Source organism: Limanda limanda, chromosome 11 (genome assembly GCF_963576545.1).
Source record: "Limanda limanda chromosome 11, fLimLim1.1, whole genome shotgun sequence".
NCBI lineage: Eukaryota > Metazoa > Chordata > Actinopteri > Pleuronectiformes > Pleuronectidae > Limanda > Limanda limanda.
Genome location: NC_083646.1, coordinates 6,253,771 through 6,269,665, shown reverse-complemented (window position 1 = coordinate 6,269,665; position 15,895 = coordinate 6,253,771). Strand labels below are relative to the sequence as shown.

Genomic DNA, 15,895 nt, shown 5'->3' with positions numbered 1-15,895 from the left:
TCTCTCTCTCTCTCTCAATCTCTTCACCACTCACTCTCTCAAACACACGGAAGCACTTTCTTAAAGGAGCCGCTCTACTCTTTTAACACAAGGCCAATTGTGTTATTTCACTGAGACTCAAATTAAGAGATTTCTTCAGACACACTTTCCTGTGTAGGAACAAGAGGCTGAAGTCAAGCCCAAGAGAGAAAGACAGAAAGGTGGTGATGATGAGAGAGAAGGACCAGTGTTCCCACTGTTCCCATCCAGGACAGAATCAGTATTATATCGCTGTGCTGTTGAATACAAAGAAAGAAAGTTCATCATTTGTTCCAACATATTTCATTTTATTTTGAGCTACAGGATATTTACATTTCAGGTGTGTGGGTTTGGCTTAAGTTAACAACACTGGAAAGCACACAAAAAAACATGCAGCAGTGATTCTCAGCATGTCTTGTCTAACTGCATGTCATTTATATATATATAGATTATATCAAAAGTTATTAATACAATCATTTTACACTCACATTATTTGCATTTTAAGTTGCAAAATAAGAATTTCAACTGTTTATTCCTCACATTTTGCTGAGTTCACTATTTTCCCCAAAACTTTTAATTAACAGTTTTAAATATTTATCCTTTTTATCTAGGTAATGTAACTTCTGTGCCTTCTTGCTAACTAGTTTTAAAATACTCCTAATGGCAACACACACGGTTTTGTTGGAGCTGCATAAGGTTTGTTGACCAGCTTACATTACTGTAGATTTATGATTACGACATATTTTGCTTAACACATGAACTCTTCAGACTCTCTATAAAGTTCCTCAGGCCCGAGGTAGCTGTAAAAAGCAGGACGAGAACATCTCGGGTCAAATCCTGACGTTAGAGTAAAGACTCTCATCTTCCTCTGAGCTGCTGGAGTCTCTGTTGGTCGTCTGACGTCGAGGCTTCGCTGTGAATCTCACCTGTGAATAGTTCAGCTCCACTTCACCTTCACTGGTGTGGTTGTCAAATAGATTTGGATATTTTGGTGCACGTGCAGTTGCATTACTAATGTTTTCATAGTCCTGCAGGCTCTCTGGTTCATTCTAGGATGAGAGTGAAGGTAGTTTATAGATTATTTATGGAACAATTTCTGGATTAAATTCAATTTACAGCTAAATATACAGACTGATATCACGAAATGAGAGGTCACGGTTCCTGACCTTTTTAACTCTTGTTGGCTTGGAAACCTTCGCATACACAGGGTCTTCTTCCACCTTTCTTTGCTTCTTCCTTGAAAAACAAATATCAACATGACGTGAGCTGATCAATAACACCTTTGTTGTTCTGGTATTGTAACACAAAATTAAATTCTCACTTTAGCTTATTCTTAAAGTCCACAGAAGCGTAGTTGGCAGAATCGTCCTTGGTGTTTCCAGCTTTCTGTCTTGTGGGGTTTTGTGCGGAGGCAGCCTGAGCAGACAGAAATCTGATGTTGTTGTCTTGTTTCAGATCCTAACATCGTGTGAACTCAAAATAAAACAAATGAAACATTCTGGGACTTCGGTGGCTTTGTAATATCATCATTTAAACATATTTGATAACATATTATTGAAATTATGACATAATTTGGAGTATTTAGAAGAATTTGTAGTTTTACAGCTGTAACAGGTTAGAAGTGATGAAACAGAGGCTTAAATATCCTGAATAGTACCTGTACTCTCCATAATCACTGTTTCTTACGATTTCAATATACAAATAGCCAATTAGAAATAGATTTAGAAGTTTTAACAACTGGTAGTTTAATTATATAAAAAAACTATTGTGCTAAGACAAGGTTCTGACAACAGGCCACCATGACCAGACACTTTGAATTAAACTCTTTTTAATATAAATCTTCTTGATTTTTACTAAAGTCTCCATGTATGATTGTTTAAATTTATTGTTTTCTAGTTTAAAGTGTTGTCTCAACCCGGGACTCACCTGGGGCAGACTCAAAATGCTGTAAACAGCGTTGATGTCGGTCGGAGGCCTGTGGAATATAAAAAATAAATAAGAATAAACACTTTCAAACAGAGTGACTGAATATTATAAATAACGGCAGACATTCATTGTGCCATCCATGTTGGAGAATCTAGAAAATAAATGGATGCTTTGACTCCAGTATGAGCAGCAGTCCATGTCTGAATGTGTCCCACACAGTGTTCCTTGTCCTGGGTGGGGACAGTGTGTTGAGTGGGTGTGGTCTTACGTGCTGTCTGGAAGAGGCTGGAGTGCAGGGGCCTCTGGACGCCTCAACTGCTCTGAAAAGAGGTCGTCTCTGCTCCTGAAAGGCTCCACAGAGACATTCTCATACGTCAGACTCCTCCTTCTGGGACCATTACACCGACCCTTTAATGATGCACAAAAACACACACACACACACACACACACACACACACAGGATATGTCACCTCTGTCCGGAAGTTTTCAATAGAGAAGTAGAATGGCTTAAACAAATGTGTCATTACCGAAAAACCAGTAGGGGATTCAGTGTTTGTTGTTCCTTGTTGAATAGATTTTTTCCTCCTGTATCTGAAAACATAGAGGGACATGATGTGGTAACACATGACAGACCATCTCTGAATTGTATTATTTAATCAAATGCACTTCTTATTAATTCACCTTAAAACTACGATGATTAAAATGATAATCATCAGGACAAATAAAGCAGGAACGATGAACATCAGGATGTCCAGAGAGTTTCCTGTGGCTAAAAGAGAGAGAGCATCATATAGAGCTTGACCTTTGACCCGTGGCTACCGAAATGAAATCAGTTACTCCTTGATTCTACTTGTGTCTTTGTCCGAAGGACGTAGGACAAAGGACGTACGGACAGACAACCAGAAAACATGATCTGATATAAACCTCCCACATGTCTCCTGAGCAATAAAACACACAGTTATAAGGCCTTGAAATCCACTCACGTTCAAACAGATGGACGGGATCAGACGAACGTTGATCTATTTCATTTTCTGCGATGCAGTAGTAGACTCCTGACTGGTTTGAGTACACTGTGTGGTTTTGATGCTTAGACACAATTTCATCCTTTTCCTCCCCCTGACTCTTCCTGTACCATGAGTAGTGTTGGACTGTGGGAAAGCTGTGACTGAAGCAGCTCAGCATCACGGAGCTCCTCCCATCAAGCTCCTGCTTCTCTGCCGACTCCGTGATGTTTGTGTGTTTTGGAGCAACTAGCCGGGAAATTCAGGAGAAATGACAAGTGAGTAATGTAGAATATATCCTCCTTGTTTATCCATTCACCATCACAAGTGCATCATTCTACTCACATCTGACTTTAACCTCAGCTGACTGTGACTTTCCACTTCCAATGTCATTGGTGGCTTCACAGCTGTACAGTCCACTGTCAGAGGGACTGGCTGAATTCACCCTGAAGGTCTGAGTCTGAGTCTGTTGGATGATTTCCTCTCTCCCATCAGTCGTCTTCCTCCAGGTGACAGAGCTCACTGGTGGGTTGGACTCGGCAGAACAGCTCAGTGTCAACAACACATTTTCCTTCACATCAAAACCAGGATTGGCTTGAACTTTCACATTTTTGGGACTGTCTGCAGTAACCAAAAATATAGAAAACAGAGAACTGTCAGATTTAACCACTGTTCCTGACATAATGGTCTTCATAATACAGAATGACACTGCATGATATATGTTTTTTTATTTCATCAGGGTGTAAATCAAGGTAAGTTTGGAGATAGGGGACTAGGGAGCACAACAATATGCAAACCTGTGAAAACAATAAATTGCATTACACAATTACACCACAAATTATACTATAAGAAAACGTATAACTGCTTAAAGTCACAAGGCTTCAATTTAATAGAATTATACTTTACTACTGGTGAAGTACTTTAGGTCATTCATTTCTCAGGTGCTATTGTTTCAACTTTCAGAAGGAATAATTAATTTTAAAAAACTGGACCACTGAAAAAATACATGAGAACAATTTACTTTTGCAATGATAGTTTTTTTAAAGAAAAGTTTTGGTTTGATCTGTTTGGTTGAAAATAAAGTGGCAGTCGGTGTCACAGGTTAACGTGAGAGAACCAACAACTTTCACTTGGTTATCAGAAGAGCCACTGACAGAAATGCTCGTCTTCCTCAGCTTATCTGGAAAAAAGGACCCAAGTGAAATGACCTTTATCTCAACAATAGGGGAATCTGAAACAGGAGACTCTTTCAGGTTAATTCACAACCCAGATAGCACACGGATGTGGGCCACTTCAGGCAATGATCCATCACTTCTGGTCTTCTTGTGGCCGAGGACAAATCTGGACCAAGACACTTGATATATCAGTGACGCTCCACTAAGAATGTAATATTGTGAATACTATGCAGAAAAGTTTAGTTCAGAATTCAATTCAATCAATTACATGAGGACAAAGTTGGGGGACAAAGCTTTTGAAACAAGAGCCCTGAGTCTCTGAAACAGCCTGAACGAGGACATACAGCAGACTGAGTCAGGAGCTGAAAACATACTTTTATCTTTCTTCATTCACTGATTTTACGTAGGTCTAGTTTTTATTCTTTTATTTTTTCTTTTTAGACAGATTTTGAATTTGTTTTTAAATTTAGATTCATATTTTGATGTATTTTGACTTTTTTGGTTATTTGGCAAGCACTTTGTAACGTTGTTTTGAGAAATGATATTTAAATAAATCAAGTTATGACAACAGGCCACTTTATTCATGTTAAAAAATAGACGTTTTAAGTTCAAAGAAATGTTGCATACGTTTTATGAATTAATTATTTTACACCATAGTTAAAAGAACCCTGTGGTGTTTTTGACGTTGTGGAGTAATGTTTTCTTCTTTTTGGAACCAGCACGTCTGATCAGTATTTACCTTATACACAGTAATGTAGAAAATATCCTCCTTGTTTATCCATTCACCATCACAAGTGCATCCTTCTACTCACATCTGACTTTAACCTCAGCTGGCTGTGACTTTCCACTTCCAATGTCATTGGTGGCTTCACAGCTGTACAGTCCACTGTCAGAGGGACTGGCTGAATTCACCCTGAAGGTCTGAGTCTGAGTCTGTTGGATGATTTCCTCTCTTCCATCAGTCGTCTTCCTCCAGGTGACAGAGCTCACTGGTGGGTTGGAGTCGGCAGAACAGCTCAGTGTCAACAACACATTTTCCTTCACATCAAGACCAGGATTGGCTTGAACTGTCACATGTTTGGGACTGTCTGCAGTAACCAAAAATATAGAAAACAGAGAACTGTCAGATTTAACCACTGTTCCTAATATAATGATCTTTATAATATAGTATGACATGCATAATATATGTTTTTGATTAAATCAGGCTGTAAATCAAGGTAAGTTTGGTGAAAGTGGACTAGGGAGCACAATAACATGCAAACCTGTGAAAACAATACATTGCATTACACAATTACACCACAAATTATACTATAAGTTTATAAGTTTATAACTTAAAACTGCTTAAAGTCACAAGGCTTCAATTTAATGGAATTATACTTTATTTACTGTGGTGGAAGAATTACAGAGATTTAACTACTTTAGGTCATTCATTTTTCAGGTGCTATTGTTTCAACTTCAGAAGTAAAAATTAATGATTAAACTGGGCCAATGAAAAAATATATGAGAAAAATTTTCTTCTGCAACGACAGAGTTTTTTATCGAAGATTTTGTTTGATTTGTTTGTTTAAAATAAAGCCGCAGCTGAAACACTCACATTTCACCACCAACTCCTTTCTCTTGCTGTCAGTTAAGCCCTCAGTGTTCTGCGCACGGCAGAAGTACCAGCCAGCATCGGCTGAAGTCACAGTAAATGTGTGGTAGAGGTAGTTGCTGGTTCGTGAATACAGATTATTTGCGTAGGTCTTCATCAAGGTGAGAGTTGACTGTGGGAAACTTTTAACAAAGCAGCTGATGGTGATGGTCTGACCTTCTCTGACCTCAGACCTAATATACAGTATGGGTTCAGTGGGCGGGTCTGTAGAGAGGAAGCAGAATCTTCTTTAAAGAAGGCAAATTATGATTTTATTGTTTTTCTTCCCTCAGTGTCAACAACACATTTTCCTTCACATCAAGACCAGGATTGACTTGAACTGTCACATTGTTGGGACTGTCTGCAGTAACCAAACATATAGAAAACAAAGAACTCTCAGATTTAACCACTGTTCCTAATATAATGGTCTTTATAATATAAAGTGACCCTGAATAATATATGTTTTTTTATTTCATCAGGCTGTAAATCAAGGTAAGTTTGGAGACAGTGGACTAGGGAGCAAAATAACGTGCAAATCTGTGAAAACAATTCATTGCATGACACCACAAATTATACTATCAGAAAAACGTATAACTGCTTAAAGTCACAAGGCTTCACATCAACAGAATTATATTTTACTCTTTTTGAAAAATTACAGAGATTTAAGTAAAAGTAGAAATATCGCAGTACACAAATACTCCATTACAAGTATAGGCCCTGAATTCGTAATTTAAATAAGCAGCACTATAGTTTAGCAGGAGTATTCATTAAGTGGCAGAGTGGCACCACTTAACATTACTGGATCATTATTATTGATAATTCATAGATTAAATGACTTTATATAGGGTCTGGTAGGTTATTGATATTTTCTGTGCTCTTAAGAACTTAATCAAATAGACACATTTACTTTTGGTCATTCATTTCCCAGGTGCTATTGTTTCAACTGTCAGAAGTAATAGTTAATGGAAAATACATGAGAAAGCAACTTTTGCATAGACAGATTTTTTAAAGAAAGATTTGGTTTGATCTGTTTGGTTGAAAAAAAAAACGCAGCTGAAACACTCACATTTCACCACCAACTCCTTCCACTTGCTGTCCTTTGAGCCCTCAGTGTTCTGGGCACGGCAGAAGTACCAGCCAGCGTTGGCTGAAGTCACAGTAAACGTGTGGGAGAGAGTGTTGATGGGTCGTGAATTAAGATTATTTTCTGTGATTACAAAAGCCTGATTTGTGTTGATCCTCATCAAGGTGAGAGTTGACTGTGGGAAACTTTCAACAGTGCAGCTGACGGTGATGGTTTGACCTTCTGTGACCTCAGACCTCATAGACAGTATAGGTTCAGTGGGCTGGTCTGTAGAGAGGAAGCAGAATCTTCTTTAAAGAAGGCACATTATCATTTTATTTTATCTTTCTTCCCTCTAGTCTGTAATAAAAAGGTTTATAGTAAATGTAAAAGTTCTGCAGAGCAAAAGATCTAATAAATCAGTGGTAAAGGGAGCTTGTCTCCTGAAGCTCGTAAACTCCTCGTCAGCAGATACTACCGGAGCATCAAAAATACATTGTAACTGCATCATGCTCACCTAGTGGCTAATCGGGCACGCCCCCTAATGCAAGTAATTTAAAGCGAGAGCAGAGGCTGACATTTCACACACAAGCTGGAAGCACTCGCCCAAAGTATTTTAATTCATGTAAAAATCACTGGAAACATCATAGTACTTACACAGTACTTGTATGCACACTGGTTGACTCTTATACCCTCTACCAATGAGGTTTGAGGCGCTGCAGCTGTAACAAGCTTCATCTTCTCTTTGTATTGTTAAACTCAGCTCTTGTCTGTTTGTGGGATTCCACCGTGAGTCGGTTTGTTGATTTTTGCTGCGGTACCAGGAGTAAGTCGTCGGGGCAGGATTGGCATCGGTGTCACAGGTTAACGTGAGATAACGACCAACTTTCACTTGGTTGTTAGAAGAGCCAATGACAGAAATGCTCGTCTTCCTCGGCTTATCTGGAAAAAAGACCCAAGTGAAAAGACCTTTATCTCAACAACAGGTGAATCTGAAACAGAAGATTCTTTCAGGTTAATTCACAACCCAGATAGCACACGGATGTGGGCCACTTCAGGCAATGATCCATCACTTCTGGTCTTCTCGTGGCCCAGGACAAATCTGGACCAAGACACTTGCTATGTGAGTGACAGTCCACTAAGAATGTAATATTGTGAATACTATGCAGAAGATTTTAGTTCAGAATTCAAAATAAATCAATACATGAATGTGAAAGAGGTCAAATGACTGTAAATCACAGACACGCCACAGGTTGATGTGGATTGATACAGAGCAGCCTGGTGACACTGGTGGACATTTGAGGGTTGTGGGACGATGGAGCCAATCTCCAGCTGACTCTGGCTCTGAGAGGTGGCCAGCGTATCACAGGGCCGACATCCAGAGACAAATATCCAATCACACAATTTAGAGTTTCCAATGAACTTCATCCCAATCTGCATGTCTTTGGACTGTGGGGCGAAGCTGGAGTACTGGGAGAGAACTCATGTAGACTGGGAGAACATACAAACTTAACAGAAAGATCACAGCAAAGTTGGGATTCCGAACCAGAAGCCTTCTTAGAATAATAAAAATAATAATAATCATAATCATTAACATATCAGCAGGGTCTATTATCTAAAAGATACAACATTAATACAATGAATTCATCAACTTACATTTAACATTGACTTTAATATACTATTTTATGTATCCAACTTGACTGAGAAACTATGTAGAGTGAGTCTATAGCCAAACTGCTCTAGAGTCATAACTGATCCAGACCAGGATTGGCTTGAACTTTCACATTGTTGGGACTGTCTGCAGTAACCAAAAATATAGAAAACAGAGACCTGTCAGATGTAACCACTGTCCAATATAATTGTCTTTATAATACAGAATGACCCTGATGAATCTATGTTTTTTTATTTCATCATAACGGAATTCAAGGTAACTTTGTAGATGGTGGACTTATTTATATAAGGGAGCACAATAACATGCAAACCTGTGAAAACAATAAATTACAAATCAACACAAATTATGCGATTGTGGTCTTGAATTATATCACAAGAACACTTACAACTCAAAGTCACAAGGCTTCATATCTACAGAATTATACTTTTCCGGTTGAAGAATTACAGAGATTTAAGTAAAAGTAGAAATATCGCAGTACAAAAATACTCCATTACAAGACTAGGCTCTGAATTCAAAATTTAAATAAGCAGCACAGTAGTTTAGCAGGAGTATTAAGTGTTAGAGTGGCACCACGTAACATTACTGGATCATTATTATTGATGATCTATAGATTAAATGATTTTATATAGGGTCTGGTAGTTTATTCATATTTTCTAAACTCTAAAGTTCTTAATCAAATAGACACATTTACTTTAGGTGATTAATTTCCCAGGTGCTATTGTTTCAACTGTCAGAAGTAATAGTTAATGGAAAAATACATGAGAAAGCAACTTTTGCATAGACAGATTTTTTAAAGAAAGATTTGGTTTGATCTGTTTGGTTGAAAAAAAAACCGCAGCTGAAACACTCACATTTCACCACCAACTCCTTCTTCTTGCTGTCCTTTGAGCCCTCAGTGTTCTGGGCACGGCAGACGTACCAGCCGGTGTCGTCTGAAGTCACAGTAAACGTGTGGGAGAGAGTGTTGATGGCTCGTGAATACAGATTATTTTCATTGATTTTTAAAGTCTGATGATATGTGTTGGTCCTCATCAAGGTGAGAGTTGACTCTGGGAAACTTTCAACAGTGCAGCTGATGGTGATGGTTTCATCTTCTGTGACCTCAGACCTCATAGACAGTATAGGTTCAGTGGGCGGGTCTGTAGAGAGGAAGCAGAATTTTCTCATGAGAAGGCACATTATGATTTTATTGTTTTTCTTCCCTCTGGTCTGTGTTACATAGGCTCATTGTAAATTTAAAAGATCTACAGTGCAAAAAATAAAAATAAATCAGTGGTAAGGGGAGCTCCTCTCCTGAAGCTCCTTAACTCCTCGTCAGCAGATACTTCCTGAATTTCAAAAATACCCTATAACTGCATCAGGCTCACCTAGTGGCTAATCGGGCACGCCCCCTAATGAAAGTAATTTAAAGCGAGAGCAGAGGCTGACATTTCACATACAAGCTGAAGGCAGAGGATCGAAGTATTTGAATTCACATAAAATCACTGGAAACATCATAGTACTTACACAGTACTTTTATGCACACTGGTTGACTCTCATCCCCTTCACCAACGAGGTTTGAGGCGCTGCATCTGTAACAAGCTTCATCTGCTCTTTGTATTGTTAAACTCAGCTCTCGGCTGTTTGTGGTCTTCCACCAAGAGTCAGTTTGTTGATTTTTGCTGCGATACCAGGAGTAAGTCGTCGGGGCAGGATTGGCATCGGTGTCACATGTTAACGTGAGATAACGACCAACTTTCACTTGGTTATCAGAAGAGCCACTGACAGAAATGGTCGTCTTCCTCGGCTTATCTGGAAAAAGGACCCAAGTGAAATTACCTTTATCTCAACAACAGGTGAATCTGAAACAGAAGATTCTTTTAAGGTTAATTCACAACCCAGATAGCACATGGATGTGGGCCACTTCAGGCAATGATCCAGCACTTCTGGTCTTCTCGTGGCCCATGACAAATCTGGACAAAGAAACTTGCTATGTGAGAGACGCTCCACTAAGAATGTCGTATTGTGAATGCTATGCAGAAGATTTTAGTTCAGAATTCAAATTAAATCAATACATGAAGACAAAGTTGGGGGACAAAGCTTTAGAAACAAGAGCCCTGAGGCTCTGAAACAGCCTGAACGAGGACATACAGCAGACTGAGTCAGGAGCTGAAATCTTACGTCATTCACTGATTTTACGTAGATAAAGTTTTTATTCTTTTATTTAGTCTTTTATGACAGATTTTGTATTTGTTTTTAAATTTATATTCATATATTGATCTGTATTTAACTTTTGTTATTTGGGAAGCACTATGTAAAGTTGTTTTGAGAAGTGCTATTAAAATAATTCAAATTATGACAACAGGCCACTTTAGTCTTGTTGAAATAGACGTTTTCAGTTCAAAGAAATGTTGAAAAAGTTTAATGAATTAATTAATTTACACCATAGTTAAAAGAACCCTGTGGCATTTTTGACAGTGTGAGTAATTGTTTCTTCTTTTTAGAACCAGCGCGTCTGATCAGTATTTACTTTATACTCAGTAATGTAGAATATATCCTCCTTGTTTATCCATTCACCATCACAAGTGCATCATTCTACTCACATCTGACTTTAACCTCAGCTGTCTGTGACTTTTCACTTCCAATGTCATTGGTGGCTTCACAGCTGTACAGTCCACTGTCAGAGGGACTGGCTGAATTCACCCTGAAGGTCTTCCTCCAAGTTTGTTGGATGATTTCCTCTCTCCCATCAGTCGTCTTCATCCAGGTGACAGAGCTCACTGGTGGGTAGGACTCGGCAGAACAACTCAGTGTCAACGACACCTTTTCCTTCACATCAAGACCAGGATTGGCTCGAACTTTCACATTGTTGGGACTGTCTGCAGAAACCAAAAATATAGAAAACAAAGAACTGTCAGATTTAATAACTGTCATATATAATGGTCCTTATAATATAGAAAGACCCTGCATTATAGATGTTTTTGATTTCATCAGGGTGGAATTGAAGGTACGTTTGTAGATATAAGGGAGCACAATAACAATCAAACCTGTGAAAACAATACATTGTTTTTCTCCCCTCTAGTCTGTGTTACATATGTTTTTTTGTAAATGTAAAAGTTCTGCAGAACAAAAAATTTAAAAATCTTTGGTAAAGGGAGCTCCTCTCCTGAAGCTCCTAAAATCCTCTCTAGCAGATTCTCCCTGAGCGTCAAAGATACCCAATAACTGCATCATGCTGACCTAGTGGCTAATCGGGCACGCCCCCTAATGAAAGTAATTTAAAGCGAGAGCAGAGGCTGACATTTCACACACAAGCTGAAGGCAGAGGATCGAAGTATTTGAATTCACATAAAATCACTGGAAACATCATAGTACTTACACAGTACTTGTATGCACACTGGTTGACTCTCATCCCCTCCACTAACGAGGTTTGAGGCGCTGCAGCTGTAACAAGCTTCATCTGCTCTTTGTATTGTTAAACTCAGCTCTCGGCTGTTTGTGTTCTTCCACCAAGAGTCAGTTTGTTGAGTTTTGCTGCGGTACCAGGAGTAAGTCGTCGGGGCAGGATTGGCATCGGTGACACATGTTAACGTGAGAGAACGACCAACTTTCACTTGGTTATCAGAAGAGCCACTGACAGAAATGGTTGTCTTCCTCGGCTTATCTGGAAAAAGGACCCAAGTGAAATTACCTTTATCTCAACAACAGGTGAATCTGAAACAGAAGATTCTTTTAAGGTTAATTCACAACCCAGACAGCACACGGATGTGGGCCACTTCAGGCAATGATCCAGCACTTCTGGTCTTCTTGTGGCCCAGGACAAATCTGGACAAAGAAACTTGCTATGTAAGTGACGCTCCACTAAGAATGTCGTATTGTGAATACTATGCAGAAGATTTTAGTTCAGAATTCAAATTAAATCAATACATGAAGACAAAGTTGAGGGACAAAGCTTTTGAAACAAGAGCCCTGAGGCTCTGAAACAGCCTGAACGAGGACATACAGCAGACTGAGTCAGGAACTGAAATCTTACGTCATTCACTGATTTTACGTAGATAAAGTTTTTATTCTTTTATATAGTCTTTTATGACAGATTTTGTATTTGTTTTTAAATTTATATTCATATATTGATCTGTATTTAACTTTTGTTATTTGGGAAGCACTTTGTAAAGTTGTTTTGAGAAGTGCTATTAAAATAATTCAAATTATGACAACAGGCCACTTTAGTCTTGTTGAAATAGACGTTTTCAGTTCAAAGAAATGTTGAAAAAGTTTAATGAATTAATTAATTTACACCACAGTTAAAAGAACCCTGTGGCATTTTTGACAGTGTGAGTAATTTTTTCTTCTTTTTAGAACCAGCACGTCTGATCAGTATTTACTTTATACTCAGTAATGTAGAATATATCCTCCTTGTTTATCCATTCACCATCACAAGTGCATCATTCTACTCACATATGACTTTAACCTCAGCTGGCTGTGACTTTCCACTTCCAATGTCATTGGTGGCTTCACAGCTGTACAGTCCACTGTCAGAGGGACTGGCTGAATTCACCCTGAAGGTCTGAGTCTGAGTCTGTTGGATGATTTCCTCTCTCCCATCAGTCGTCTTCCTCCAGGTGACAGAGCTCACTGGTGGGTTGGACTCGGCAGAACAGCTCAGTGTCAACGACACATTTTCTTTCACATCAAGACCAGGATTGGCTTGAACTGTCACATGTTTGGGACTGTCTGCAGTAACCAAAGATATAGAAAACAGAGAACTGTCAGATTTAATCACTGTCCAATATAATAGTCTTCATAATATAGAATGACCTGCATGATATATGTTTTTTCATTTCATCAGGGTGGAAATGAAGGTAAGTTTGTAGATAGCGACTCGAGAGCACAATAACATGCAAACATGTTAAAACAATACATTGCATTACACAATTACACCACAAATTATACTATAAGAAAACCTATAACTGCTTAAAGTCACAAGGCTTCAATTTAACAGGACTATACTTTACTCTGGTTGAAGAACTAAAGAGATTTAGGTAAAAGTAGAAATGTTGCATTACAAAAATAATCCATTACAAGTATAGGCCCTGAATTCATAATTTAAATAAGCAGCACAGAAGTTTATCAGGAGTATTCATTAAGTGGCAGAGTGGCACCACGTAACATTACTGGATCATTATTGTTGATAATTTATAGATTAAATGATTTTATATAGGGTCTGGTAGTTTATTGATATTTTCTAAGCTCTACAGAACTTAATCAAACAGACACAATTACTTTAGGTCATTCATTTCTCAGGTGCTTTTGTTTCAACTGTCAGAAGTATTAGTTAATAGAAAAGAACATAAGAAACGCTACTTCTGCATCGATAGTTTCTTAAAAGGAAGATTTGGTTCGATCTGTTTGGTTGAAAATAAAGCCGCAGCTGAAACACTCACATTTCACCACCAACTCCTTCTGCTCGCTGTCCTTGTAACCCTCAGTGTTCTCGGCACGGCAGAAGTACCAGCCAGCGTTGGCTGAAGTCACAGTAAACGTGTTGGAGAGAGAGTTGATGTGTCGTGAATACAGATTATTTTCAGTGATTTTTAAAGACTGATGATTTGTGTTGGTCTTCATCAAGGTGAGAGTTGATTGTGGGAAACTTTCAACAGTGCAGTTGATGGTGATGTTCTGACCTTCTGTGACCTCAGAACTCATAGACAGTTTAGGTTCAGTGGGCGGGTCTGTAGAGAGGAAGCAGAATCTTCTTTAAAGAAGGCACATTATGATTTTATGGTTTTTCTTCCCTCTAGTCTGTGATACATAGGTTTCTTGTAAATGTCAAAGTTCTGCAATCTCCTCTCCTGAAGCTCCTAAACTCCTCTTCATCAGTCCAGCTGATATGATTTATTGTACTAAGAAAAAGTTGGGGGAAAAAGCTTTTGAAACAAGAGCCCTGAGGCTCTGAAACAGCCTGAACGAGGACATATAGCAGACTGAGTCAGGAGCTGAACACATACTTTTATCTTACTTCATTCACTGATTTTACGTAGGTCTAGTTTTTATTCTTTTATTTATTCTTTTTTGCCAGATATCTTTATTTGTTTTTTAATTTATATTCATATTTTGATGTGTCTTAACTTTTTTGGTTATTTGGGAAGCACTTTGTAATGTTGTTGTGAGAAGTGCTATTTAAATAAATCAAGTTATGAGAACAGGCCACTTCAGTCATGTTGAAATAGACGTTTTCAGTTCAAAGAAATGTTGGATAAGTTTAATTAATTAATTAATTTACACCATAGTTAAAGAACCCAGTAATGTTTTCTTCTTTTTAGAACCTGCACGTCTGATCAGTATTTACTTTATACGCAGTAATGTAGAATATATCTTCCTTGTTTATCCATTCACCATCACAAGTGCATCATTCTACTCACATCTGACTTCAACCTCAGCTGGCTGTGACTTTTCTCTTCCAATGTCATTGGTGGCTTCACAGCTGTACAGTCCACTGTCAGAGGGACTGGCTGAATTCACCCTGAAGGTCTGAGTCTGATTCTGTTGGACGATTTCCTCTCTCCCATCAGTCGTCTTCCTCCAGGTGACAGAGCTCACTGGTGGGTTGGACTCTGCAGAACAGCTCAGTGTCAACGACACATTTTCCTTCACATCAAGACCAGGATTGGCTTGAACTTTCACATGTTTGGGACTGTCTGCAGTAACCAAAAATATAGAAAACAGAGAACTGTCAGATTTAACGACTTTCCAATTTATTTTACGCAAATAGACACATACAAAGGGAGCTCAAACGCAGCATTCAAAATTCAGAGAGCAAGGACACCTTGAGGAGAGGTGGGGGAGCAGCTGGGAATGAACGACGTGCGAACGAGCTGAACACTTTCTTCAATAGGTTCAACTCCAACCCCCCCACCCCCAGCGGACCCTCCACTGCCTCCTCTGCTTCTCCGAACAACAACCCCCCACCTCCCCCTGCCCCCCACCATCCCCGTCACCACCTCCCCCCACCCCCCCGCTGGCCTTCACCACAGACCTTCCCACACCTCCCACCCCCAGGACATCCTCACATCACCCACAGCCCCCCACCACCTCCTACAACACACACCTCTCTGCACCACCCTCATCCCCTCCACCCTCAAACCCACCACTGACATCCCCCACCCCCCAGTCTGGACTCCACTTCACAGCCAGCCAGGTGAGGAGAGAGCTGGAGAGGCTCAAACAGAGGAAATCTGCAGGACCTGACCGCATCAGCCCTCGGGTGCTGAAGGGATGCTCCAGCCAGCTCTGTGGAGTTCTCCAGCACCTCTTCAACCTGAGCCTACACCTTCAGAGAGTGCCAGTGCTCTGGAAAACATCCTGCCTGGTCCCAGTGCCCAAAAAAGGACGTCCTGCTGCACTGGAGGACTACAGGCCGGTGGCACTGACCTC

General features: G+C 39.4%; 1 protein-coding gene across 1 annotated transcript; it reads right to left on the bottom strand.

Moving 5' to 3' along the window:
* Nucleotides 1-304: 304 nt before the first annotated feature.
* On the bottom strand, nucleotides 305-15,618 carry LOC133013893 (B-cell receptor CD22-like). Its single transcript, XM_061080981.1, has 16 exons — nucleotides 15,570-15,618; nucleotides 14,884-15,159; nucleotides 13,906-14,193; nucleotides 12,920-13,195; nucleotides 11,068-11,343; nucleotides 9,992-10,276; nucleotides 9,337-9,624; nucleotides 4,933-5,208; nucleotides 2,928-3,194; nucleotides 2,626-2,707; nucleotides 2,472-2,535; nucleotides 2,213-2,352; nucleotides 1,945-1,993; nucleotides 1,340-1,434; nucleotides 1,185-1,242; nucleotides 305-1,067 (listed from the first exon to the last, which is right to left on the bottom strand). The coding sequence occupies exons 1-16, from the start codon at nucleotides 15,616-15,618 to the stop codon at nucleotides 849-851; spliced, it is 2,988 nt and encodes a 995-aa protein (XP_060936964.1). The 3' UTR covers nucleotides 305-848.
* Between the last annotated feature and the right edge of the window lie 277 nt (nucleotides 15,619-15,895).

Excerpts from the sequence above, each read along its gene's own strand:
- LOC133013893 (XM_061080981.1), bottom strand. The coding sequence starts at position 15,618 with ATGTCAGTGGTGGGTTTGAGGGTGGAGGGGATGAGGGTGGTGCAGAGA. Across the intron at positions 15,160-15,569 it reads GATGAGGGTGGTGCAGAGAG|ACAGTCCCAAACATGTGAAA; the intron begins GTGTGTGTTGTA and ends TGGTTACTGCAG. Across the intron at positions 2,353-2,471 it reads AATCCCCTACTGGTTTTTCG|GGTCGGTGTAATGGTCCCAG; the intron begins GTAATGACACAT and ends GCATCATTAAAG.